Raw genomic sequence first — 25987 nt, 5'->3', positions numbered from 1 at the left:
AGGTAGATACTTTCAAGGTTTTATTTAATCCCATTTTATAGATGAGGAAACAGAGCCAGAGTGACCTAGGGAGGTAGAAGAAGGAAAACTGACTCCGGAGTTGTACAGCTTGTGAATTTTGTCTGTGACACTTAGTTGTGTGACCCTCAGCACCCTCTTCCTCGGTTTCTTCATCTGTAAAAGAAGGGGCTTGTACTTAGTGACTTCTGAAGTCTCTTTTAGCCCTAGATCTATGAGTCTATGAAGGAGGGATTTGAACTCAGGTTTCTTGACTCCAAGTCCAGAGTTTCTCTGTGTTCTAATTGCTCCAAAATTGCCTCCCTTTCTGCAAAAAAATGGACTTGATTTGAAGGAATGAGCCTTGGGCTCTGGGGAATGACTTTTGATTTTATGGGCTCCTGGGTTGCTGGGCTTCAAAGGCCCCTTGGCCTTTGCCTTGGAAGTCCTAACATGTTTCTGTCATTGTCCAACAGAGCTGCTCTTGTCTGGAAAGTTAAGTGAATACGGCGTGTTTGTACCATTCAGCGCTGATCATGAAGGCCGGTTCCTCTCGCACGTGGTGTCCGGCCCTGCAGCCTCCGGGAGCAGTGCATCTGGCAGACCTCCTCTGCCCCCATCGCCTCCTTCCAGCCGGCACCGCGTGGCCCGAAGCCCGTCCGTCCCCGCAGGAGAGCCGGCTGGGAAGTATTCCATTTATTTCAACGTCACCATTTTTGGGAAGGAATTCCACTTAGGGCTGAAGCCCAACCGGCGACTCGTGGTCCCAGGAGCCTTCACGCAGTGGCAGGAGGATTTCTGGGAGGTTTCTCGGGAGCCCCTACGTCAGGAGTGTGTCTTCACCGGCAGCATCACCGGCATGCTAGGTACTGCGGTGGCCATCAGCAACTGTGACGGCTTGGTAAGGACAGGGCTCCCCCTCTTCGCCTCTGTCTCCCCGCTGCTCCAGCCCGGCACGGACTGCGGCCGGCTTCTTTGGTTTCTTGGTTTGGGATTCCTGTGGGTTGTGTTCTCCATTCTGGGCCAAAGCCGGGGCTGGGGCTGCTTCCAGGAACACTCTGGCTCTCCATTGGTCTCCAGCTTAAGCTTCCAGCCCTGTGTGAAGGAAAAGGGCCGGGGAGGTGAGGTGGGGGTGGGGGACGCTCTCTTCCCGCTTTGTTTATAATCCCTTCACCCCTCTCCATTAAGTCTGTTCACAGACAGACTCTTAAAGCTAGATGGACCTCGGAGTTTATTTAGACTGTGGTTTAGTGGATAGAGAAGAGCCAGGAAGATTGGATCCAAACTTTGCTTTAGGTGCTCACTGTAAGACGCTTCACTTGTGTCAGCCTCAGTTTCCTTCTCTGTAACATAGGGCTAGACTCTATGGGTGCTAAGGTCCCTTTTAGCTCTACGTCTGTGGTCTATGACCCTAGAAAGCAGAAAGACCACTGGCTTTGAACCTTCACTAAGGACCCTGACTAGCAGTGTAACCCTGAATCACTTCATCTCTGTGAGGTTCATTTTCCTCATCTGTAAAATGGGCATAATAATGTTTCCACTATTTCTCTCCTAGGGTTGCTTTGAGGAAATATCTCTTTCAAAAATGTTAAAGATTTAGAGTAGGGCTTCTTAAAATGTGATTCTCCTGGGAATCCCTGAGACCTTTTAGAGGGTCTTTGAGCTCAAACTATTGTCACAATAATATTAGGATGTTTTAATTTCTAATATAGTAAATATTTTTGATGGCTCTTTTTTGATATTTAATATTTTATTTTTTCCCCAAATATATGTAAAAACCATTTTAATCTTTTTTTTTAAATGTTGAGCTCCAAATACTTTCTCTCTCACCCTTCACTGAGAAGGCAAACACTATATATGGTAAATATTGATAGATACAACCAAAACTTTTTTGGGGGGGGTTCTCAATAGTTTTTAATAGTGTAAAGAGTCCTGAGTCCAGAAAGTTTGAGAACCATGAAACTAGAGAAATATGAATTGTCATCTTCATCCAGTTCTGAGCCCTGCTCAGGGTCCCCCTGCAGTCCCTGGATGATGTGGATGGCAATTAAAACTTAAAACTGCTCGGTGACTTTGGAGATGCTGTCTATAACACTTTAAAGTTTGGACATTGTTTTACAAATTTTACATCATCTGAGATTCACAACAACCCTGGGAGATAGATGTGATGGGAATTTCCCCCTTTTTGCAGAGGATCAAACTGAGGCACAGGGAGATTAAGTGACTTAATGGGGCTTAGGGGGTAGTTACAAACAGGCAACATTAGACTTGATGCCAGAAAGACAACCAAAAAAATCTTCCTAACAAGTAGTGTCCAAATATAGAAGAGCTATGTTGGGAGGCAGTGGCTTAGAAGTCTTCAGGCTGGTGGAAGGAAACAGGTATTTATTAAGCACGTACTATGTGTCAGATACTGTGTTAAACACTTTACGATTTTTATCTCATTTGATCTTCAGAATAATCCTGGGACAGAGGTGCTGTTATTATCCCCATTTTATAGATGAGGAAACAGGCAGTAGAGGTTAAGTGACTTACTCAGGGTCACACAGCTAGTAAATGACTGAGACCAGATTCGAACTTAAGTCTTCCTGTCTTCAGGCCTGGTCCTCCATCCACTGTGCCCCTTGGCTGCCTCTTGTTGGGTAAGTTAAGGGGGCATTTCCTTTTGTGTGTGTATGGGAACTCTGTGGCTGCAGAGGTCCTGGCTGACTCTCAGCTTTTACGTTTCTATGTGACTTTTCCATGGTCCTGTACCTTGTAAGAATCAGAAGACAGATGTGAAATTCAGTCTTCCTGACTCCCCAGACAGACCTCTACACTGCACCCCATGGTCTCTTAGAGAAGTTTATCCAAATGTCTTCGACCTTCATCCACTTGCCTTTTCCTAGATGGATTGCTAGGTTGAGTGACCATGAATGTTCTTGAGAAGAGCCCAGAGGGATCTGGGATTTGATGCCATTAGCAAGTAGCAACACCTAGAAAAATCTCAAATGAATAACCATAACTAATATTTATGTAATTCTTTAATCTTTTCAAAAGATTTTACATAAACTGTCTCATTTGCTCTTCATATTGATCCTGCAAGAGAAGAACTATTATTTTCCCCATTTTACAGATCAGGAGACTAAGTCTGAGAAAGTTTAAGTGACTCACACAGGGTTATACAGCCAATAAGTGTTTGAGGCAAGGTTTGAATTCAAATCAACCTTCTTTCTCCTTCTCCCACCTCAATCTCTAAGTCCCCATGACCCACCCCAGCTCTACTTTCCTTGAAACATTTCTGCCCCTCCAGGCATGGGAGTAGCTACATGCTGCCTGGCTCCATTTTGGGAGATTGAAATGTCAGATGACAGACTCACTCTCTCTCTGTCTCTTGTCTCTCTCCTCACTCTCTTTTCTCACTCTCTCTGTGTCTCTGTCTCTGTCCAGGTTGTCATTACCCTCATCGCTCAGTTGTACAGTATGTCATTCTCTCTGAGAGCTTGGCCAGCACACATGTGTTGTAGGTACACTGTTTTCTTGTTTTCTCTTTTCCCTAGATTTGCACTGACCATGGACCTCCAATAAATGAATAAAGAGGGGTTCCCTTCTTCATTCTTTCTCTTGAAGAGTGGGGGTAGGTGAGATATACAGCAAATGAATGGTAAAATGGACAGTATCTTTGGTCAGTGATTTCTTTACTCTTCAGACTTTGTAGTTAATGTCTATCCCTGATAAGAAGAACACCTCCATGTTGTAGTTGACTAAGAGACCATGTGGTACAATGGATAGAGCAGTGGACTTGGAGTCAGGAAGACCTGGTTCAAATTCTATATCAGACACTCACTCTGTCTGACAGCTCTGGACCTCCTTCATTTCTTCATCTGTAAAAAAGGAGTTTGTACTCGATGTTGTTTAGGCTTTCTTCCAGATCTAAACGTATCATCTTATGATTGCATGAAGGCTAGGACCCATCCCAGATTCCAAAGGAAGGATTAGTCCTATCCTGTTATCTCATTCTTTATAAAGATTTCATTGGTGTCTTCAGCTTGGTGATCAGCCCTTACTTATGGTCATGGGATCATAGATCTAGAGCTAAAATGGATTCTGAGAGGCCATCTAGTCCAAATCCCTTATTTTACAGATGATGAAACTGAGGTACAGAGAAGTCACATAGGCTGTCAGGATTCAAAGTCAGGTCCTATGGCTACAAATTTAGAGCCATTCCATCATCCAGCCTGATGTGAAGCCCTCTAGTAGGACCTTAAGTACTAGTAAGAGACCATAGAGACCATCTAGGCCAGGAGTTCTTAGCCTTTTTTTGTGACCTGCCACATTTGGCAGTCTGGGGAAGCCAAGGAACTCCTCAGAATCATATTTCTAAGTGTGTAAAATAAAAAACGTAGGATTATAGAGGAAACCAGTTCTGCTGGAATGAAGTTATCTACATAATTCTGTTTTTTATTTTTTAAATTAAATTTTATTTATCTCGACTAGGGGGTGAGTGGCAGGTTTCAAGTCACTTGGAATCAAGACTTCCAAAGTTGTTTCTTTACAATGTGATTGTTATTGTAGAAATTGCTCTCCTGGTTCTGCTCGTTCTTCTCTGTATTAGTTCAGATGAATCATTCCAGGTTTCTCTGAAACCACCCCCTTCATCATTTCCTACAGCATACTGGTATTTTTTTTCTCATCCATGTACCATGATTGGTTCAAGCTTTCCTCAACTGATGGGTATCCATTTTGTTTCTCATTCTTTGCCATTACAGAAAGAGCCACCAGAATATTTTTGTACATATGGGTTCTTTTCCTTTTTCTTTGATCTCTTTGTGGGCATGGACCTAGTGGTAGTATAATTGTGTCAAAGGGTATGCACAGTTTAATGGCTTTTAGGGCATAGTTCCAAATTGCTTTCCAGAATGCCTGGACCAGTTACAAAATTTTTTTTTTAAGTTCACAGACTCTAGATTGAGAGCCCTTTCACTAATCTAAGCCTTTTTCTTCCTCATTTTACTGAAGAGGAAACTGAGTCTCAGAGAAGAGTCTTGTCCAAAACCACGAAGCTAGGAAGTGGTAGACATGGATCTTGGGTCAGACCCTCTAACCCCAAATCCAGTACTTTCACACAAGACCTCTCTGCTGTCTAGTCTGCCAGAAATTGTACCCTGTTGGCATAACCCCTGAGGACCTCGAGTGATAATAGAAATACTCAAGTAGAAGTCAGTTCTCTATGTTGTAGAAGTGACTTCTTTATTGGAGGGAATTTGAACCAGTTAGCCCTATGGTTGCTTATAACTTTAAGATTCTATTGTTTCCTTGTTCCTTCATTGTTGAGTGTATGTTTTTTTTAGGTGGGAAGGTGTGAGATGTATGCACCTGTGCATCCCCCTAGCACTTTGCATACATAGTAAGGGGAGAGAAAAAGGAAAAGTTTGTTAAACACCTACTATGTGCCAGGCACTGCGCTAAGTGCTATTTACAAATATCTCATTTGATCCATAGTAGCCCTTAGATTGATGATTTGTGAGTAATTAAAAAAAAAAACTCAGGGCACTTCGTGTTTTGACAAAGTTTTGGAGGTGGAATTGAATTACCCAATAGTGGCATGACACTGGTAATTCCCATTTCTAAATTTGTCCTCACCTAGAATCCAGCCTCAGATACTTACTGGTTTTACATGAGTCACTCATCTCCTGGGCCTCGATTTCTTTATCTGTAAAATGAAGAGGTTGCACCAACTGACCTCCCAGGGCTCTTCCTGATCTGACTCCGTGATAGAAAGATCCTAGTTCTGTAGTTTGCTAGCTGTTTGACCTTGGAAAAGTCATTTCTCTTTGTGGGCCACTATTTCCCCCTTGTTAAATGAGGAGCCTGGACCAGATGACCTTGGAGTTTTTTCCCAGCTCTGAGCTGACTGATTCAAGAAACTGGATTTGGGACCGTATCAGAAACATTGCTGTTCATTTCACTTGCTGTTGTATATTCATTCTCTTTCACTTGCTGAGGATACGTACTAACCGTATGACCCTGGGTTAGTCATTAACTTCTCAGTGCTTAAAATCATATGTGGCAGAAAAGTAGCCAGTCTGTAGTGATATAAGGAGTTTTCTCACTGTTAAAAGAAAAAGTTCAAATGGAAAAAGAAAAATCATGTGGTATTTGCCGATAAGGATATTGAAGCCCCAGCATAAGAGATGGGCTTAAAGTCCCACAGAGAGTTAATAATAGAATTGGGACAAAAACCAGGCGCTGAGTGCCCACTGCATGCTCGGCTAGAGTCTGTGCTATAAGGAGGAATAGGACTGCCCTCAAAAGAGCTTGTGATCCGTTAAAACAATCTGAGAGTCAGGGCAGGTGGGCTGGGAGGGTGGGGAGGCAGTAGCTGCAGCTACTGGTCCTAAGGAGTCCTAAGGATCCGCATCTTTCCTACCCTGAAGCCGCCAGTAGGTAGCAGATACAAGGAGGGAGAGCCCAAGCCCCTGGGCTTGTGTTTACTGTAGTTGGGCTTATCATGGTTCGAGGGCAAGGCTATATGTCTTGGAAAGAGGAAGAACAAAAGTAGTGGGTGAGGCTGCTTTGTAGCAGGATTGTGCAGTGGAGGTCACAGGTTGTAGATATACAGATGAGGAAACTGAGGTCCTAGGAAGGAGAGTGACCTTGTTTAAGGTCATACCCATTTTAAATAGATCCAGGATTTAGCTTCAATGCAGTGCTCTTCACTGAAACCTACTGCTACTCTCAGTGACTGATGTTCTTGGGGACTTTCCTGTTCTTGGGGACTTTCCATATGGGTCTCTATATTCATTTCAGTTCGATCAATTGGGTTTGCTCCAACAAATATTTGTCAAATGTCTACTATGTCCTACTCTGTAGTACAAGTTAGGGGCATAAAAGACAAAAATGGAACAGTCCCTGCCCTCAAGAATCTTGTACTCTGTTGATTCTAAGAAACATGTATGTAGATAAGAGGATACAAAATAGATACAAAGTAAATGCAATGGGGAGTTGGAATACCTGGAGAATCAGTACTTAGCCTTGCATATAAGGCTTATGGTTTAGTGATAGATTGAACCAGCCAGAAAGAAAAACAAAGATAATTTTTCTAGGTGGACATTGACAAGCACTTGGAATAATTGGACTGACCTATGTTTATTTTGGGCAGTGGACAGAGCATTGGGTTTGGCATCAGGAAAACATCTTCATGAGTTCAAATCTGGTCTCAGACACATGACTTTGGGCATGTTACTTAACCCTGTTCATCTCAGTTCGTCATCTGTAAAATGAGCTGGAGAAGCAATTGGTAAACTACTGTTTGCCAAGAAAACCCCAAATGGTCACAAAGAATAAGGCACAACTGAAAACACCGAACAACAAAAAAAATATTTATTTCGGTCACAGTCTTGTAGAATGTCAGGAGTAGAGGAATTCTCCTTGTTTTACAAAAAAGAACTGAACCCCACAGAGTAGGAAAGACTTGGAGGACCAAGGTCACACAGCTAGTAACAAATTTGGGACTAGAACCCAGGTAGATGATTAATTTCCACCTCTTGGAGACAGTATGCTATGTAAACCTCTATTGAAAAAAATAGGTATAGAGATGCAGAAATATTTACGTGTAGAATTTTAAGAAAACTCGATATTTGAAACTACAAGTTAGAAACCAGATAAATTAGGGAGAAATTATTCATTTTTACAAAGTATTTTCCTACAATTAAAATTATTCATTGTTATTAAAAACAAAAATCCCAAACTACATGATTATTTAAGTAGACATAGAAAAACCCTTTGACGTAGTATAGTTCTCATTTATGCTAAAAAATAAAGGCACAGGAGGATCTTTTTTTAATTTGATAAAACCAAAAGCTACTACTATGTGCAATAGAGAATTAATAAAAACGTTCATAGTAAATACAAGAATAAAGCAAAATTTTCACCTTTCCCTGCTGTTATTTGACCTCGTGCTAGAAATACCAGCAGTAGCATTAAGGGAAAGAAATTAAAGACATAAATATAGGTTAAAAAGTAGATAAAATTATCCTTATTTGTTGATGACATGATGTTTTATATAGAAAACATTTAGAGAATCTGTAAAGAAGTTAGTTACTACAGAGGCTTCAGTAACAGGAGGATGCAAAATAAACCCACAAAATCAGCAGCATTTCTCCATAGCAATAATAGAACCTAGGAGGAATTAATAGAAAGGGAAGTCCCATTCAAAATAACTGCAAAATGTGTAAAATATCTCCAAGTAAAAATATAAAAAAGCCTTCACCACAGACTTCTTTTCATTGTCAAGCTCCATTTAAATGTCATTTATTTAAATGATGACTCACTGTCAGAGTGGCAGAACAGGAAGAAGCCTTGGAGGCTAGTTTTTTCTAACCCACTCATTTTACAGAACAGGAAACTTAGTTTACAAAATTTAAATTTAGACAGAACTCTTCAGGAACACACGATCTGTGGTTCTAGGTCTACCCGGTGATTTCCATGCCTGTGTGAATCAGTAGACCCCTTGAATGGCGTAGTGTCAACTTCTGGGTCCTTCTTTTTCTTCTTTTGGCATAAGTTTTGTGGTCAGCATTTGCTCTCATTGTCTTGCCAGTTAACAAGACAGATTTACCAAGTCCATGAGTTCTTCTGGGCCTCAGTTTCCCTAGCTACGGTGAGGAAAATTTTCCCCCTTTCTAGGAGGAACTTCAGTTTCCTCCCTTATAAAAAATGAGGAAATTGGACTTCACTGGTTGATCTCTAAACTTTTTTCACACTGATGTTTTATGTTCTAAGTGCCTTGCCAACTCTGACAACGTCTGTTGTCTGAATTATTCTTCATGTAAACATTCTAGAACTTTTCTTGTGGCGTGGGGCAGAAAGGAGGGAACTGAGTGTATTAGGGAACTTTGATTTGAATTAATGCCCTAGCATCCATCAATTATATCTTCTTCTTTATCTTCCACTCCCTACTGGAGTGAGGTTAGACTTTGACCCTCTTCCTTTCCTCTCTCTAATGTTGAATCAGAGCCAGTCAGATGATGGGGGTGGGGGAGGGAGAAGGGGGATTGGAGTGGGCTACTGGAAGTTTCTTTTAGCTTGGAATGATGAAATGATCAGTATAATGAGAGGTTAATAGGGTCCGTGAAGTCAACACTTTTTCCTGTTTTGACCTTGTCTGGTGAGGAACAGTGTCCTACAGAGGAAACCTTGATGGTGCTTGAGCATGTCAACTTTAGTTGGAAAGCTGGCCATGCCTCAGGGGTGTGGTAATAAATTTTTAACAACTATCTCTCTGAAAAAAAACTTTTTTTCTCCATTACTTTCTTAAATCTAGACAATTAACAAAACAATAAATTAGGCCCTTATTTTGTAGGAGCACTTGCCAACTTCTGAGGTTTAAAAGCACACAACACGCAGCTGGCTCCTTTCAATACCTTCATGCCGTAATACTGCCATCCCTCATGGGGATTCCTTAGAGACACTTGACCTTTATGAACTCCTTGGGAGCAGAGGACTACCTTCCTTTTGCTTTTTTTTTTTTTTGGTATCCTCAGCACTTACTACAATGCCTGGCACATAGTAGGTTTTTAATAAATGTCAATTGACTGGCTGGCTATTAAAGCAACAGGAATTTGGTAGGTGTGTTCCCAGATCCTCAGGACTCAGGGAGTGGTAGCTACTATAGGGGAAGGAACAGTGGGATGCTTAGAGTCAGGATACCCTGACCCCAGATGCTACTGGACAAGTCACTTCATCTCTGTTTACCTCAGTTTCCTCAACTGTAAAATGGGAATAATATTAGCACCTACCTCCTACAGTTGTTCTGAGGATCAAATAAGATAATATTTATAAAATGCTTGGCAAATCTTAAGGAGCTATGTAAATGTCAGCTAGTACAATGGTTGCTATTATTGCTATAGGGGTCATAGTGGAATGTCAGAAAGAGCATGGAACTTGGAGGACACCCAAGCACCTACTTCCCAGGGTTGTTGTGAAGATCAAATGAGGTAATAACTGTAAAGTTCTTAGCACAGTGTCTGTTACCAGCACATCATCATCTTCATCATCATCATTATTAAGTGAGATAATATTTGTAAAGCATTTAGCACATAATGGGCACCTAATAAATTAATATGGGGAGACAACACCTACAGGGGCACTAGGGGTGGCCAGATAGTGCCTTTTGGTTCTCAGTTCCAGAGTTGGGAAGTAGTTCCATAAGAGAACACTTCAACGCACCCTCTTTCCAATGTCAATGGCAGTCTTGACTTGGTTCGGATTTCAGAAAAGAGAATACATCTGCATTGGCAAGGGGGCTGAGGAGAAGGTGGCTCTAGAAGGAGTCAAGTTAGCATGGCTGGATCCAGACTCAATATGGCAGACCACATGACGCTTTCACCCAACTAGGTTGCCCTAAATACTGACCCCCAGAATTCCAGACCTGAAGGGGTTAAATCTTTCAGGTCATGGTTGTTGGTCCATGTGGCAAGCAGGGAGGAAGACTTCACACATCCTATCCTTGTGGAGCTCCCAGGCAGAGATAATTATGGCACAAATCTGACACTGTGTGATAAAAGTTCCCAGGAAGGAAATTTCATGTCTGAGTAAAGTCTTCATGTAGGTGGTGGCCAGTCATTGGTCTGGATTTTAAAGGAGGAATAAGGTGTTTACAGTCTCCATGGGGAAGCAAAGCCCACACCTATGGAAGAATCAGAAGATGAGAGAGGCCTGGGTCCCTATAACTGAGCTGTAAACTTGGGTATGGAGAGCCAGAGCTAGAAGAACTTGTGGATGGGGACACCAAAGGGGATGGAAGAATTGGGAACAGAGGAGCTGGAGGGGCCCAGCTGGGGCCAGGGCACAGAGTAGATATGTCTTAAAGATGGCTTCTGCCATCTTTCTGAGGACCAGTCTCTAGGCCTTGGCTCCAGTCTGCTGTCCTTCATGACAAACTCTGCAGTCTTTGGAGAAATGGGGGTGAGTGAGTGTAACTGGAACTTGGGGAAGCATCAGTTTCTCAGATACCCCAGCACGGGTACTGCAGACATAGGACTTCCATTTTGCTCAAGTGTCTTCTCCTTTGAAAGAAATCTTCCTGCCTTTCAGGTTGCTTTGCTTCAGTGGGGGTGGAGGTACAGTGAGTACAAAGAGATGGGGACTTGGCATCAACACACCTGGGTTTGAGGCCTGCCTCTGACACTCACAAGCTGTGTGACTATGGATGAGTTGCTGAACGTTGCTGAGCCTCAGTTTTTTCATCCTTAAAATGGGGAGAGTAATATCTATCTCATACACTTCACATACACTTCATAAAGGAAATCATTTAAAAGCCACAAGGGGGTGTGTAAGGTCAATACTGAGCTATAAAGAGCCTTCAAGATTATTTCTTATAACAAATAATTTTTTTAAGGAGGAAAATAATTCAGCAAAACCAATCAACACATATTTGTTAAGTGCTGACTATGTGCTAAGCAGTATAGTAAAGGCAGCTAGATGGCTCAGTGTGTAGATTTCTGCACTTGGAGTCAAGACCTGAGTTTGAATCTTGCTTCAGAAGGAGCTGGGCCATCCTCACAAGTCATTTACTTAACTGCTGTCAGTCTTGATTTTCTAAACCCTACAAAATAAGGCTAACCTCACAGGATGGGTGTGAAGATCATGTGACATAACAGGTACAAAGGGCTCCGCAAATCTTAGCTTGCTTTGTAGGTATTCGCTGGCACGTTGTCTCTCCCATTAGATTGTAAGATCCTTGAGGTCAGGCACTGTGTTTTGCCTTTTTTGGTATCCCCAGGGCTTAGCACTGTGCCGAGTACATAGTAGGTGCATAATAAATGTTTATTGACTGATACAGATGCTTTCTATCATATTTGTTATTGGTCCCTGAGTATAATGAGACACAGCCATAACCATCCTTGCTCCCAAGGAGCTCCAAGGTCACATAAATGCACCAAAGAGGCAGGATTGGAGAGAGTTGAGGTGATGTGTGGAGTTCACCCAGCTACTAAGTAGTATTTGAAGCATTTGAACCCAGATCCTGTTACTCTACATTCAGTGCTTTCCCCACAGGACCACACTGACTCTGTGCAAACTCAGCTTCCTTCAGGTCTTAGCTAAAATCCCATCTTCTGCAAGAAGCCTTTGCCAGTCCCCGTTATTGCTAGTGCCTTCCTCGGAACTGTGATTACTGCCCATTTACCCTGTATGGGTCATGTGTGTACATAGTTCTTTCCTTGTCCCCCATGTTAGAATGTAAGGTCCTTGAAAGCAGGGCTCATTTTTGCCTTTCTTTTCGTCCCTAGGGCTATTGTGCCTCCCACAATCCTTCTTGACTGCCTGGCTGTCCTCCAGGTTCCATGCTCTTTCTGACATTCCACGTTGATGTGAATGATTTTTTAAGTGTCCTTGTTCTGGAAGGGGATCTCAGACAACAGCTAGTCCATCTTTCACAATTTAAAGAGAAGGAAACCGAGTCTCAGTCAGGGGAAGGGACTTGTCTAAGGTAATACAGCTCATAAATGGCTAATCACCTACTCTCTGTGAGACTGAGAGGCTGAGACTAGATTTCCTTCAAAGTCTCTTTGGGCTTTAGGTCTCTGTACTTTGGCAACCCCAGTGAATCCTCAGAAGGACTTTAGCAGATCCCAGTGGACCTTTTCGCATATCAATTACCAAACGAGAGAATTTGAGAGTTGGAAGGTACCTCAATGGCATCCAGTTCAACCTATGCCTGAGGCTCTTCAAATTCACTTAAAAGGGCTTAGAATATCCATGTGTATTCTAGAAAGATGGGATCTCCTCCCTCTAGGCCTCAGTTTCCTTAGCTGTTAAATGAGGAGGTTGGACTTGATGAACTCTACTGGCCCTTCCTGTCCCAAGATCTAGGAGCCTGTGACTGGAGGATTCCGTGACCTCCGATATCCTACTCAGTTGCATACGCTGTGAATCCTATTGTCATGGTGGGGACGTGCATGCCACGGGGAGAATAGGCCCCCGCTTTTTTGTAGGGACTTTGGTAGTCAAAGATTGCCCACAGCATTGACAAAACAAGGGTTTCTTTGCAGATAAGATGAATTCTTCATTTTTCTCTCTCTCTCTGTCTCTCCTCCCTCTTTCCCCGTTCTTCTTTTTCTCCCTCTCTCCCTCTCCTCTATTTTTCTCTCCTCTTTCTCCTCTCTCTCTCTCCCCCTCTCTCTTCCTCTCTCTCTCTCTTTCACTCTCTCTGTCTTTCCCTTCTTTCCCTCTCTCCTGTTCTCTCTTCCGCTCTTTCTCCTTCCTCTCTTTTCTCTCTGTCTCTCCTCTCTCTCTTTCTGTTTTCTCTCTCTCCCTCTCCTCTATTTTTCTCTCTTCTTTCTCCTCTCTCTCTCTCCGTCTCTCTCTCTCCGTCTCTCTTTCTCTCTTTCCCCTCTTTCCCTCTCTCTTGTTCTCTCTTCCCCTCTTTCTCCTTCCTCTCTTTTCTCTCTGTCTCTCCTCTCTCTGTTTTCTCTCTCTCCCTCTCCCTCCTCTGTCTCTCTCCTCTATCTGTCTCTCTGTCTGTGTCTCTCTCATTTCTTGGTCTCTCTCCCTTCTCCTGTCCTCTCTCTTCCCCCTCTTTCTCCTTCCTCTTTTTTTGTCTCTCTCTCTCTTCTGTCTGTGTGTCTCTATCTCTCCTCCATCTCTGTCTGTCTTCTTTTTCTCTCTCTGTCTCCTTTCTCCCTCTCTCCTTTGCTCTCTGCCGTCTCTCTGTCTCTGTCTCTCTGTCTCTTCTCTCTGTCTGTCTTTCAGTTGCTGGACTTTCTTCACCCCATTGTGATTCATTGGACTTTAAACCTTCTTTCTTCCCAGAAAAAGTAGACCTGGCAGCAGGTCCTCTGCCTGACTCAGAAGCCAGTGCTCAGCCCTGTACATGCAGCCTCTGCTTCTGTTCCAAGGGCCCTCCTCAGCCTGAACATTCTTTGTTCTAAGGGGCTCCTTGTCCCAACAGTCAGTGTTCTGAGGGCTCTCCCAGCTCTGACCTTCTCCATACTCAGCTCTTAGATCCCTTCCAACTTTGCTGGGCTCTCCTTTGGTCATCTGGTCCTGCCAAGAATAGTGGCCCTGCTTCCCCTACCTCTAGCTGCAGCCCTGGCACACGAAAAGACAGACAGGTCTGTTCCAAAGACTAGGTCTTTCTTGAAGGCTTTGGACAGGACTGACTCAGTCAAGGGCTTGACAGCTGACTGGAGGCAGAATTCCAAGGTCTTTGCTTTCTCTCTTTTTGGAGTAGAAAGTGTGGAGCTGACTGGGAGGAGAATATTATCTCCTTCCTTCTTTCAGGTAGATTCTTCTGTCTCCTGGATGTACTCTTAAAATTCACAGCCCTTCTAAGGACCAGAGTTACCCATGAAGATTCTGGCTGAGGCTAATTAGAGCAGGGTGTGAGGGGAACCTGGCCTGGATCATGGGCCCCTTGGGCCTGTGGATGGCCTCCTAAGTAATCAAAGGAAATGCTACATTTCAGCAAGGGACTTATACAAGTAAAGAGGTAATTTCTCCCCCATCCAAATTCATGAGCCCCCTGAAATTTACCCACAGAGCCCCAACTGTGGACTCTGCATGAAGAACCCCTGAATCCGAATGTGACACAGACTCCAGTTTTGGCTCAGCTACTAAGTTACTGTGGGAGCTTGGGTCAGTCCATTCCCTCTCTGGTCCCTAGGGATTTGGATTTAGTACTGTGGAAAGAGTATTGGGTCTAGAGTAGGAGAATCTGGGCGTCAACTCTGACTCTGCTATTTACTAGGTGGCTGAGTGGATAGAGAGTTTGGCTTGGCATTAGGAAGACCTAAGTTAAAATGTGGCCTCAGAAACTGTGTGACCTTGGGTAAGTCACTCAGTCTCTATGTGCCTCAGTTTCCTCATCTGTAAAATGGTGCCTCTCAAGGTTGTTGGGAGGATCAAATGAGATGATATTTATAAAGTACTTAGTGCAGTGCCTAGCTCAGAGTGACAGATACAATGGTAACGATTATTATTGTTATTATTATTATTATTAGTAGTAGTAGTAGTAGTACCATCTGCGTGACCTTGGACCAGTCATTTCTCCAGGCCTTTGTTTCCTCATCTGCAAAAGAAATTGTATGACATGACCTCTGAGGTTCCTTCCAGCTCTGAGAGTCTTTTGGATAAAGCAGTCCCTAGAATGCCTCATTTGTAACATTTTCCAGGGAATGGTGTTTCTGGGCTGTCATATGGGAGATGAGTCCAAAGCTTCTGTGGCCTTGTTCTACCTCCTTAATATAATGGTAGCTCCCATTCAGGGTAGGGAAGTATCAAGGTTCCTAATGGACCGTCAAAAGAGGTCTGAATTTAGAGTCAGAGACCTTGAGGTTCAAAGCTTATCTGTAATACTAGTTGTGTGACACTGGTGCTGGACCTCTGTCCCAGGGCTCCTCTGGGCCAACATGTGTTTGTTTGGAGTTGCGTTACAGGACTTTTTTCTCCCACATTTCCCAACTGTGGGCTTTTACAGTAGCTGTGCCCCCTGCCTGGAATGCCCTCCCTCCTTACCTCTACTTTTTGGTTTCCTTTCAAGATTCCGTTCAAAGAGTGCCATCTGCAAGAGGCCTTTCCATTTCCATGGCATTTGTTTTATATTCGGTACATTTCTAATACTTTTCTGACATTCTGTACATTTCTGTTGTCATTTACACAGCCTTCTATTTTATCTGTTCCTTACAACAAACTCTGAAATACTCTAAGCATCATTATTTCCACTTTACCCAACAGGAAACTGAGGTGTAGAGAGGACGAATGGCTTGCTAGTGGTCACCTGGCTATGAAGTGGCAGAACCAGACTGTTGACTCTATCCCCATGTTCCTTCTTTCACTGGCCTTGTGGTTTTCTTGGGGAGGGGAGGGATCACCCACACATTCTTACCTGATCCCTCTGGGAGGCATCTGGTTGGGGTCAGGGATGCAGCTGGGGACATGGGATATCAGGGGCCATGCAAGGCCAGTCAGGTCTACAGAGGGATGGAGGCTGTGAGTCGGACTCCTTTACTCCTTCCTTCATTTAACTGCTGGTGCTGGGGGAGCCCACAGATCGAGAATGGAAAACACTGTTGGAGTGGACAAAGGATGAACCAGCCCCACCAGCACCTTTCTTACCACTGATGACACTTAAGCGTCCCTTCCCCCCTCCCAGCCCTTCCCCTTGCAGGGCTCAATCAATCCATCAGCAAGGATTTCTTGCTAGAGAGGATGTGATAGACAGATCACTGAACCTGGGACCAGGAGATCTGGGTTCTAGATCTGGATCAGACACTTACCTTGACTAAATCACAGAATCCTGGCTTTGGAGCTGGTGGCGTCCTGAGAGGTCTTCTGATTCAACCCCCTCCTCATTCTACAGGTGAAGGAAGTGAGGCCCAGTTGAGGTTTTGCGACTTGCCTAAGGTGACAAAGGGAGTAGTGGCAAAGTTCTGCCAGCTGCGAGGCCAACTGCATCCTTCATCAGTAGTTCTCTGAGCCTCAGTTTCCTGATCTCTAAAATGGAGATAACAGCATGTGAAAGGCTTGACTTTGAGCAGTTGTGTGGACACTGACTTATAATTGTTAAAACATCATAGCAGCGTGGGAGGTGCTGTCATTTAGTTCATAGTGTGACTCAGACTCAGGCCCAGGCTCAACATCCAGTCTCTATTTCTCTGATGCTTGGATGGCTGATTAAATTAACAAAGAAAGACTTGCTTTTCAACATCCCCTAGGGCTAGATCATGTGAAAATTATTATCCCCACTTTACAGGTGAGGAAACTGAGGTTCAGAGAGGAAATGACTTTTAGATATGCACCAGGGTCAGGTCTTGGGGGGAAGAATCTTTACTGACTTAAGTTGGAAATACTTCATCTGGGACGCTGACCATCTCCTCTTTCTCTTTCTGGGCCAGTCCTCAAGGTGGGGAAGGGGGTGGAAGATGGGCTGCAGGAAATCAGACATGGCTGTTGGATTCCTTGGAAGCTGTGTTGAGTTGGCTCTTGCTCAACCTCTCCCTGCTTCCAAGATGATAAAAGACAAAAACATTACCACCATCACCACCATCACCAACAACAAAATGGCACGTCAGGGTTCACCATTCATCCTGTTCTCTCCCAACCCTGGCTGGTATGCAGTGCAAATAGGGTCCCATTTTACTGGTAAAAGTCACCGAATCACAGGTGTAGAGGTACAAGTGATCTCAGATATCATCTGGTTCAGCCCTGAATTTTACAGATGAGGAAACTGAGGCTGGGGGGAGGAAATCCCCAACTTCCTCGAGGGAGAGCCTTTTCCAAAGGGGAGGTAACTAGAAGAGACATTTCAGTGTCTTTTCTCTCCCCCTTGATGAATCATGGTGCAGCCAGGACAGTGAGCTTCACCCAGTTGGCAAGAAACTGGCCTTTCCCAGGAGGAGTCAGAGGTTTGGCTCAGGCACTATGTGCTGAGCTTCAACAAATCTTTTCCTTTCATAAATGTCTCCTCTGTATTCCTGGACCAAGGGGATCCACTCTCACATGACCCAGGGAAATACTGCCTCCTCCTCCACAAGAAAAGAGACTGGCTCGCTAAAAAGACGAGCAGATTCTGTGGGCCAGAAGAGTGAGAGAGGCAACATTGGAATTACCTGCAGGGACTGGGTTTGCCTTTCATTGTGTCCCTGGCACTAAGTACAGTGCTTGGCACATAGTATGTGCTTAACTGATTAATTTAGGGACCTCTGGTCATTTTATTGGGAAGACCCTTTAGTGCCTAGAATGCATTCAACTCTTCTCTCTGCCTGCTCATTCATTCAATAAATTAAAATTAAGCATCTACTATGTGCAGAGCATTTGCTCTAGGTGCTTGGGGAGATACACAGCTCTGCCCTTATGCATCTTCATTGTCTAATAAATGGGTAATATACGCAGGTGACTCTAGTCTACAGTATTACATGTTAAGGACTGAGGAGTGAGGTATAGAACTATATGCCATGTGAGTCTGATAGGGATCCAGGAGGGCTTCCTGGAGGTGGTAATGGTCTGAATTGGATATAGGGGTTCAAGAAACAAAGAGGAAGAAGGGAAAACATTCTAGACAAAAGGCAGAGTAAAGATTTCTTTCTGGCCCCCTACTTCAGGAAGACTAATTTTTCTTTCTCTGCCTAACTCCTCCACTCCTCTCCAAGTTGTGGGGGATTGATCACTTCCTCCTCAATTTTCTTAGGTCAGTTTCTTAAAATTTCTCTTTTTCCCTATCCTGTATCATATTGAATATTATTAGATATTGCAATATCTAATATGTGATATTAGATACTATTTAACTGTGAGTTCCTTGAGGTCACATATTTCTTTGTTTTTCATTCTTTAAGAAGTCTCCCTCATTGTGTATGTAACAAGCCTTGCAGATGTGAGACAGTTTGAAAGAACACTGGTTCTGAAAGACCCAGGTTTGAATTCTCCCTCTGATGCTCATTACCTCTGTAACCTTAGGCAAATCATCGAACCTCTCAGGTTCCTCCTTCTGTAAAATGAAGGGTGGGACTAGATGAATGATAAATGAAAAAGAGTGATCAGGTGCTCACCATCTGCCGGGCACCATGGTAAGTGCTGGAGACATAGATACTAAAGCAAAGTCATCCTTGTCTTCTGTAGTGAGGAGACAACACATGGAGGGGAACAGTGGCCAGGAAAGGAATTTTGGCCTGGAGGGTCCCAGGGACAGCGAGTGAACCAAGGGCAATCCATTGACGTCCCATTCTTTCTAGGACCTTTGGTTCTCTTGCCTTGATTACTGTGCTCAGAGCAGGTGGTGGAAAGTGTGTGTGTGTGTGTGTGTGTGTGTGTAGGGCAGGGATGATTGAGAGATGTCATGAAGGCACAAATAGCATGATGGGGCACAGGTTGGCTAGCATGGGGTGAATTGTGTGAATGAGGAGTTGAGGTGGGGAATCTGGGTGACTGGGAGGATGGAGGTGTCCTTGGTGGTAGCAGGGATCAGAAAATGGGACGCTTGGGGAAAGATGATGAGTTCAGTTTCAGACATGTTGAGTTTGAGATGTCACCAAGCTGCAGTTGGTGTTGTGCTTGGTAACTTGAGCTTAGGACAGAGATTAGGATGGATCCATTGATCTGGGAATCATCTGTCTAGAAAACCCATGGGGGTTGATGAGATCGCCAAGAGAAATAGTCTAGAGGGAGAAGAGAAGAGGGCCCAGGATACACAGGGTCCTTGGGCTCTGATTGGAGGAGGATCAGCAGAGGAAGCCAGGGAGCAGCATCAGCCAGGCAGGAAGAGATCTGGGTGACAGCATGTCACAGAAATGTGGAGAGGAGAGAGTCCAGTGGGAGGACATGATCAACGAATGCTACAGAAAGGCCAAGAGGCAGAGGATTGAGCATAGGTCATTCAAATGGGCAACTAAGAGATCCCTAGTCACTCAGGAAAGAACAGTTTCAGCTGAATGAGGAGGTGGGAGGCCTGACTACAGAAGGGTTAAGGAGAGGGAGAGCGGGGGAAGCAGCATCAAGAAAAGCTTTCTTAGGGACTTTTGCCTCTACGTGTAGGCGGGATAAGGGGAAGGTTAGATCAGGTGGGGTTTGGTGTTTGCCTTCTTTCTAAAGGATGGGGCTACATGAGCACGCCTGTGGGCAGAAGGGAAGCAGCCAGAAGAGAGGGAGAGACTGAAGATTAGTGAGAAAGGGGATTACAGAGGGGCGAGCCTATTGTTCTGAGCAGAACAATCCGAATGAGTTCTGAGCCCAATGGTGACACCTTCCCACCTCCAAGAACCCTTTTCTCTTTTATGTCCTGGCCCATCCACCCGTAGGCACCTACCCTGTGTCCTACCTGGTCTTTCTTTTAGCTAACTGCCAAGTAGGAAGTTCAGAATGAGCTCTTTGCTTTCCAATCAGGACTAGGTTCTTCTTAGATTCTGAAGAGCTGTAGAGTTCAGGGCTTGGAGTTAAGAAGACCCAAGTTCAAATCCTTCAGATGCTTAGAAGCTATGTGATTCTGGGCTTAACCTCCCTATGCCTTACTTTCCTTATCTGTAAAATGAGGGATTTGGACTTGGTGGCCTCTGAGGTTGCTTACCTAGATACTCTAAATCTGATATCATCTTATTGTTATAAAGTATCTTGGGCTTTGCAAAGCTCTGTTTAATCCCATTTTTGTATAGATTTGTCTGTGTGCATGCAGTCTCTTCCATAGAGTGGAAGTTCTTTGAGGGTAGAGACTTTCAATTTTTGTTCTTATATCCCCACTGCCTAGCATGGTGGCACTCAGACATTCTTCTTCAGAGCTAGAAGGGACTTCACAAGGGCATCTAGTCTAATCCCCACATTTTACAGAAAAGGAAACTGAGGCCCAGGGAATGGACTTGGCCAAGTTCACTCAGTTGGTGTGGTGTCCGAAGAGGAATCTGAACTCAAGTCTCTTGACTCCAAAGCAATTCTTTCATGCTTCTTCCTGGTTGAATCCAACTGAATTGGGTGGGAGTGGGGATGTGCCGCTTCCCTGGGCAGACCCATTCACACATGGATTGTGGTATTGCAGTGTTGGGATATTTTTATTTCCACCCAGCCCAATTCTGCTCCTCTGCAGCTTCTACCTTTAGTTTCAAGAGGACTGAATCTAAGCCCCCTCCATAGGACAAGCCCTTTAAATACTTGAAGACAGCTGTCACCATCCCCCTGCCCCCAGCCCTCTCTTCTGCAGACTGAATTGACTGTTCCTCACATAGACATGGCATTCTTTTCCCAATCCCCTGCTTGGTCAAGGTACAATCATTGAATCATTGATTGTCTGCACTTGCAATAGCCCAGCATGTTTAGGAAATTCAAAACCAAACCTCAAGACAGAGAGATGGAGTGAAGAAAACCCTTCACTGGGAGCTAAGAGATCTGGGTCCTAATCCGAGTCTGGCCCCAGGCTAGCTGTGTGACATGGGACTTTCCTTTCTCTGGGTCTCAGTTACATGTTGTATATGGTCCCTTTACCTCTGACATTCCATATTCTGAGGACCTAGGTGATTAAATTTCGCTCAGCTGTTATGTCCCTGAAATGGACGGGCTGAGAAAAAGCACAGGTAAGAGTCAATTGGGAATTTTGAAAGCATCTTTATTAGCCGGGCCAGCGGGCTGTCTCATGGAAAAACCCAGAGGAGGCAGCCCCGAACAAAGGTGTGTGTGCCTTTTAAGCATCTCAGCACTTCCCGGTACAGCCTTGCGGTTTTAACAGCAAACATATCTCACAGAACAGTTTTGACAGGGGCCCAAGTTGCTGCTAGGCAAGGGGGCACAACAGAGAGGGGGCTGCTAGGCAAGGGGGCACAACAGAGAGTAGCTGCTAGGCAAAGGGGGGGCGGCCCAACCCTGCCTAGAAACTCAACAGACATTTCTCAACCCAGGGGCTTGGGTGGGTGGGTGGGGATAACGAACACTTCATCCCCTTCCTCTGAAGACCATTTCCCCATCCTTAAGTTGAAGTTAACAAGCATTTTTAAGTATCTTCTATGCAGGAAAGTATGCTGGTAAATGTTTAACAACTGGCTCTCCAAAAAAAAAAATGTACCCACAACACACTTTCAAGTTTTATCTGCTTTATTAATATTTTATTCATCACTGTTGTAAGTCTAGGTAATCAACAAAACCATAAATTAAGCCCTGATTTGTAGTGTTTGTCAATTTCTGAACTGTAAATGCTCACATCAAAATTTTAACAATCAGCTCTTTCTTAGCCAGTTTGGGCTGGCTTCAGCACCCTCCTACTTCTATGTGACTTCATCCCTAGGGACTGGGTGTCTGAATAGCCACAGGCTCACTCTGGTCCTCATCCCCTTTCACTTTTCTTCTTTACCTTCTGCCAAATCACTAATCTATAAAATAGGGTCAGGGATGTAGGATTAGAAGAAACCCCAGTGATCATCTCATCCAACCTCCTCATTTTACAGAAGAGGAAACTGAGGCCCAGAGAGAGGAAGTAATTCACCCAAGGTCACAAATGTAGTAAGCAACAGATCTGAGATTTACTAGAAGGACTGGGATTTAAGAAAACCTCAAAGTTCCAAGCTGCCTCAATTGACATAGAACATGGAACACTAGAGGAGGATGAACATTTTTATTTCAAAGTAAAATTGGGATATCCACTGTACAACAAATTATGTCAGCTTATGGGGGTGGGGTGGGACATTTTGTCCTTGACATTCAGGCCTCCTGCATACCCTGGGTCCAGTGTGTCTGGAAAAATATGACAACTCAAGAAGACAGGTTAAGTTGGCTTTACATTACTTTAACTATTTGCTTTTGAAGTGCATTTGCACAGATAGAAGTTATAGTAAATAGCAGAGTTATAAAACTGATTTTAAAACTCTTGTATCAATTGATGGAATTGACATGCATGGCAATTCTCACCTTCTATGCTCTTTCTGTTGTAATAATAATAATGATGATGGCCAACATTTATATAGCACTCACTATATGTTGGGTACTGTGCTTTATAATTTTATAGTAAACACTATCATCTGACAGCAACGCTGGGAGATGAGTGCTATTATTATTTTCATTTTACAGAGGAGGAAAGGGAGGCAACACACAAGTTAAGTGACTTGCTCAGAGTCTCGGGCTGGATTTGAATTCAGATCTTCCTAACTCTAAGCACTCTATCCAAGTGCACTTCCTCACTGCCTCTTCTGCATCACAAGAGAATATAACTTGGAAAGCCCCCTGGGTTTGCAATTCAATTGATTAACCTGGAATCCCAGGTCTACAACATTGTGAAATCACTTTCCCTCTCTGCTCCTCAGTTTCTTCATCCTTAAAATTTGTGTGTGTGTGTGTGTGTGTGTGTGTGTGTGTGTGTGTGTGTGTGTGTGTGTGTGTGTACTCAATGAGTTGTAATGCTAAATCTTTTGATTGTTCTTCTTAAAAAACAAAACAGAACAAAAACCCACCACCACCATTTGTACTCTCTTTTCTTTTGCCTCAAGTAATCCTCTCAGCATCTCTGTGAGGGAGGGTGGGGATTGTTGTCCCCAATTGACAGATGAAGAAACTGAGGCATAGAGAAGCAAGGGCCATGTCTCATGATTCTGCTGTTGCTTCTTAGCTTGTCTTCCTCTTTTCTCTGTAAAGGAGGAGAAAGATGCCTGTCACGTCTGTGCTTTAGTTTCCCTGGAAATCTTGAAGGTGGCGATGCTCAAAGTGTCTGAGGACTGTTTGAGGTTTTCTGAGGTCTCCAACCTGGCCCAAGTGATGATCTCTTGGTATTATTGAATGTCTATGCTGCGACAATGTCTGTCCTCGTTTCTGCTCTGAATTAATAACTTATTTATGATATATAATAAACTCCAGACATCACCTCACTGGTGTCTCATCCAACATTGTGCCAGTCACCCCATTAACTCCAGGGAAGATTTTCTTTAATTTTTGTTTTTTGGTGACAAGAGGGAGTAAGTTGGGTAGGTGGTCCTAAGGATGCTCTCTGCCTGCCCTGCTAGGATGGTGCACAGCTGGAAGGCACTTGGTTTGGGCACTGGAGAGATAGTAGCTGTGAGCGGGAGAAGCAATGATAGTCCCACCCTTGTGTCAGCTTCCTGGCAGCTCCATCAAGTTCAAGGAAGGGAATTGACGAGAGCCTTCGTCAGGGGAGAGGGGTTCTGCGTTCCTTGGCCTCCTCAGTGGAAATCTCCGAACAGCTGCCAGTTCTGTGTGGTGCCTTCGGTTTTCAACATCTGTGGCTTTTGCCTTTCAAAGTCTTCTGCAAACATAATATTTACACAGCACCTTGCTCCAAACCGTGGGCTGAGGAGCCCACTGTAAACATGACCTCATTTGTTTTCTGAATATCTCCATAAGGCAAAGGTGTGTGTGTGTGTGTGTGTGTGTGTGTGTGTGTGTTCCCATTTTATAGATACGAAAACAGGTCTCACTCACCATTACTGAGCGATGCTGGCAACCACGTGTGCTCATTCCTAGAGTATCAAAGTCTCATTTATTCTTGAAAACTCGGACCTGGCAGTGGGGAGGAATAAACCAATCCATAAAGACTTATTGAGTTCCCACTCTATGCCAACCTATGCGAATCCAAAAACAGAGGCAAAGGACAGCCCCTGCCTTCAGGGAGCTTACCACTGAATGGGGAAAGCAAAATGCAATCAAAAGGCTATAAAATAATGAACAAGAGGAAGGCACTAGAATTAAGAGGGGCTGGGGGAGGCATCTTGTGGAACATGGGATCTTGGAATGATGGTTCTCGTGGGCCCATCTTAGAGCCATAGAATGAGAAAGACCATGGAATGAAATAGACATTGAAACAACAGCCATCCTAGCCCACCACAGTAATGAATCAATCTGTGAGCAGGGCTCGACTGGGGGGATGGGGAGGGGGACACACAGAGATAAGAGCAGGTAGGATGGGGGTGGGGTAGGGAAGCAACGCAGTCGGAGGCAAAGCTTTTGGGTTGGAATTCTGCTTCTGTCATTGTGGGACCTCTAACTCCTCTGAGCCTCAGTTTCCTCATGAGTAAACCAGAAACAGTGAGACCTAGAATTCAGTGTCTCCTAGAGCTAGCATGAGATTCGGATGGAAGTGAGAAACTTGGCTAAGCAATGTATCTCTATAGCTCTGTTTGGGACTCAGGTGACCTGCATTAGTAGAGGGACTTTCCTTACCTGGGAGCTCCCTATACCAACACAATCACATCTCTAGTTCCTATCCCAAGCCCCATATTTATAGTTATTATTATTTAGGCATAGTTAGTGTCCTCAAGAAGCTTACTCTGTAACAGGAGGAGAACAGTGAAGCTATTTTTGTTGTTTCAGTTGTGTCTGGCTCTTTGCGGGCCCATTTGGGGTTTTCTTGGCAGAGTCACTGGCGTGGTTTGTCATTTCCTTCTCCAGCTCATTTTACAGATAAGGAAACTGAGGCAAACAGGGTGAAGTGACTTGCCCAGGGTCACACAGCTAAAAAGTGAATGAGACCACATTTGAATTCAGAAAGATGAGTCTTCCTGATTCTAGACTTGACACTCTATCCACTGACCCACATGGTTGCCCAGTGAAAACTATAATGCCTGGTTTAATATGATAGAGACATGCCAGTCAAAGTGCTGTGGAAGATCTGGAGAGGAAAATTGTCTCTGGGGTAAGTGAGAATCAGGCAGGGCTTTCTGGAAGAAGTGTGGCACTTTGAAATGGGCTGTGAAGGATAGGTAGGAAAAAATTCAGATCAGCTAGGTGGCACAGTGGATAGATCACTGGGCTTGGAATTAGGAAGACTCATCTTTCTGAATTCAAATCTAGCCTCAGACACTAGCTGTGTGACCTTGGGCAAATCACATCACCTTGTTTGCCTCAGTTTCCTCACCTGTAAAATGCGTATTCAGAAGGAAACGGCAAACTATTTCAGTTTCTTTGCCAAGAAATCCCAAATAGAGTCATGAAGAGTCAGACACAAGTGAAAAACAGCACAAAGAAGGAAGGGTATTTCAGGCATAGGGTACAGTCCGAGTAAAGGCTTGGGGAGTGGAGATCACAGTGTTATCTTTGAGGGGTGAGAGAATAGTCTAGTTAATTATGGTGTAGAAGTCATGAGGGAGTGTCATATGAGACAAACCTGGGAAGGAAAAAGGGCCCCCAGCTTTGGGAGGCCCCAGAGAGCAACCATGTGGTCTAACTAAGCCTTTCATTGGGACAGAAGAGGAAGGATGCTCAGAGAAGTCAGGCCTTGCCCAAGGCAGAAGACTGAGACATTAGAGACTGAGACCCAGTTCTCCTGCTCTCAGATGGGAGCTTTCTCCACTTTGGTCCCAACAGTATCTCTCTAGGATTCTCTTTCACTTTCAGAACATTTAGAGGACATTTAGTACACACAGCTAAAGGTAAAGAACATTTTTAAGGACTTTTGTCCATTACTGTTCTGTATGTGGCATCTAGAGGACAGAGGGTTGGCTTTAGAAAGACGTAGGCTCAAGGTTTGTCTCAGGCCCTTGATACTGTGTGATCAAGGGTAAGTCAAGTAACCACTCTGTACCTCAGTCCACTTTCT

The 25987-nt window shown here is 44.1% G+C and overlaps 1 protein-coding gene across 2 annotated transcripts in view; it reads left to right on the top strand.

Moving 5' to 3' along the window:
* Positions 1-25987, top strand: part of ADAMTS14 (ADAM metallopeptidase with thrombospondin type 1 motif 14) — a 105570-nt gene that overhangs the window by 3307 nt on the left and 76276 nt on the right. For both annotated transcript variants that reach the window (XM_072628690.1, XM_072628691.1), the window contains exon 2: positions 474-898. In XM_072628690.1, the coding sequence (XP_072484791.1) occupies positions 474-898 (425 nt within the window). The remainder of the gene's footprint in view (positions 1-473; positions 899-25987) is intronic.

The sequence above is a fragment of the Notamacropus eugenii genome, chromosome 1 (assembly GCF_028372415.1).
Source record: "Notamacropus eugenii isolate mMacEug1 chromosome 1, mMacEug1.pri_v2, whole genome shotgun sequence".
NCBI lineage: Eukaryota > Metazoa > Chordata > Mammalia > Diprotodontia > Macropodidae > Notamacropus > Notamacropus eugenii.
This window is presented reverse-complemented; position numbering and strand designations above follow the sequence as displayed.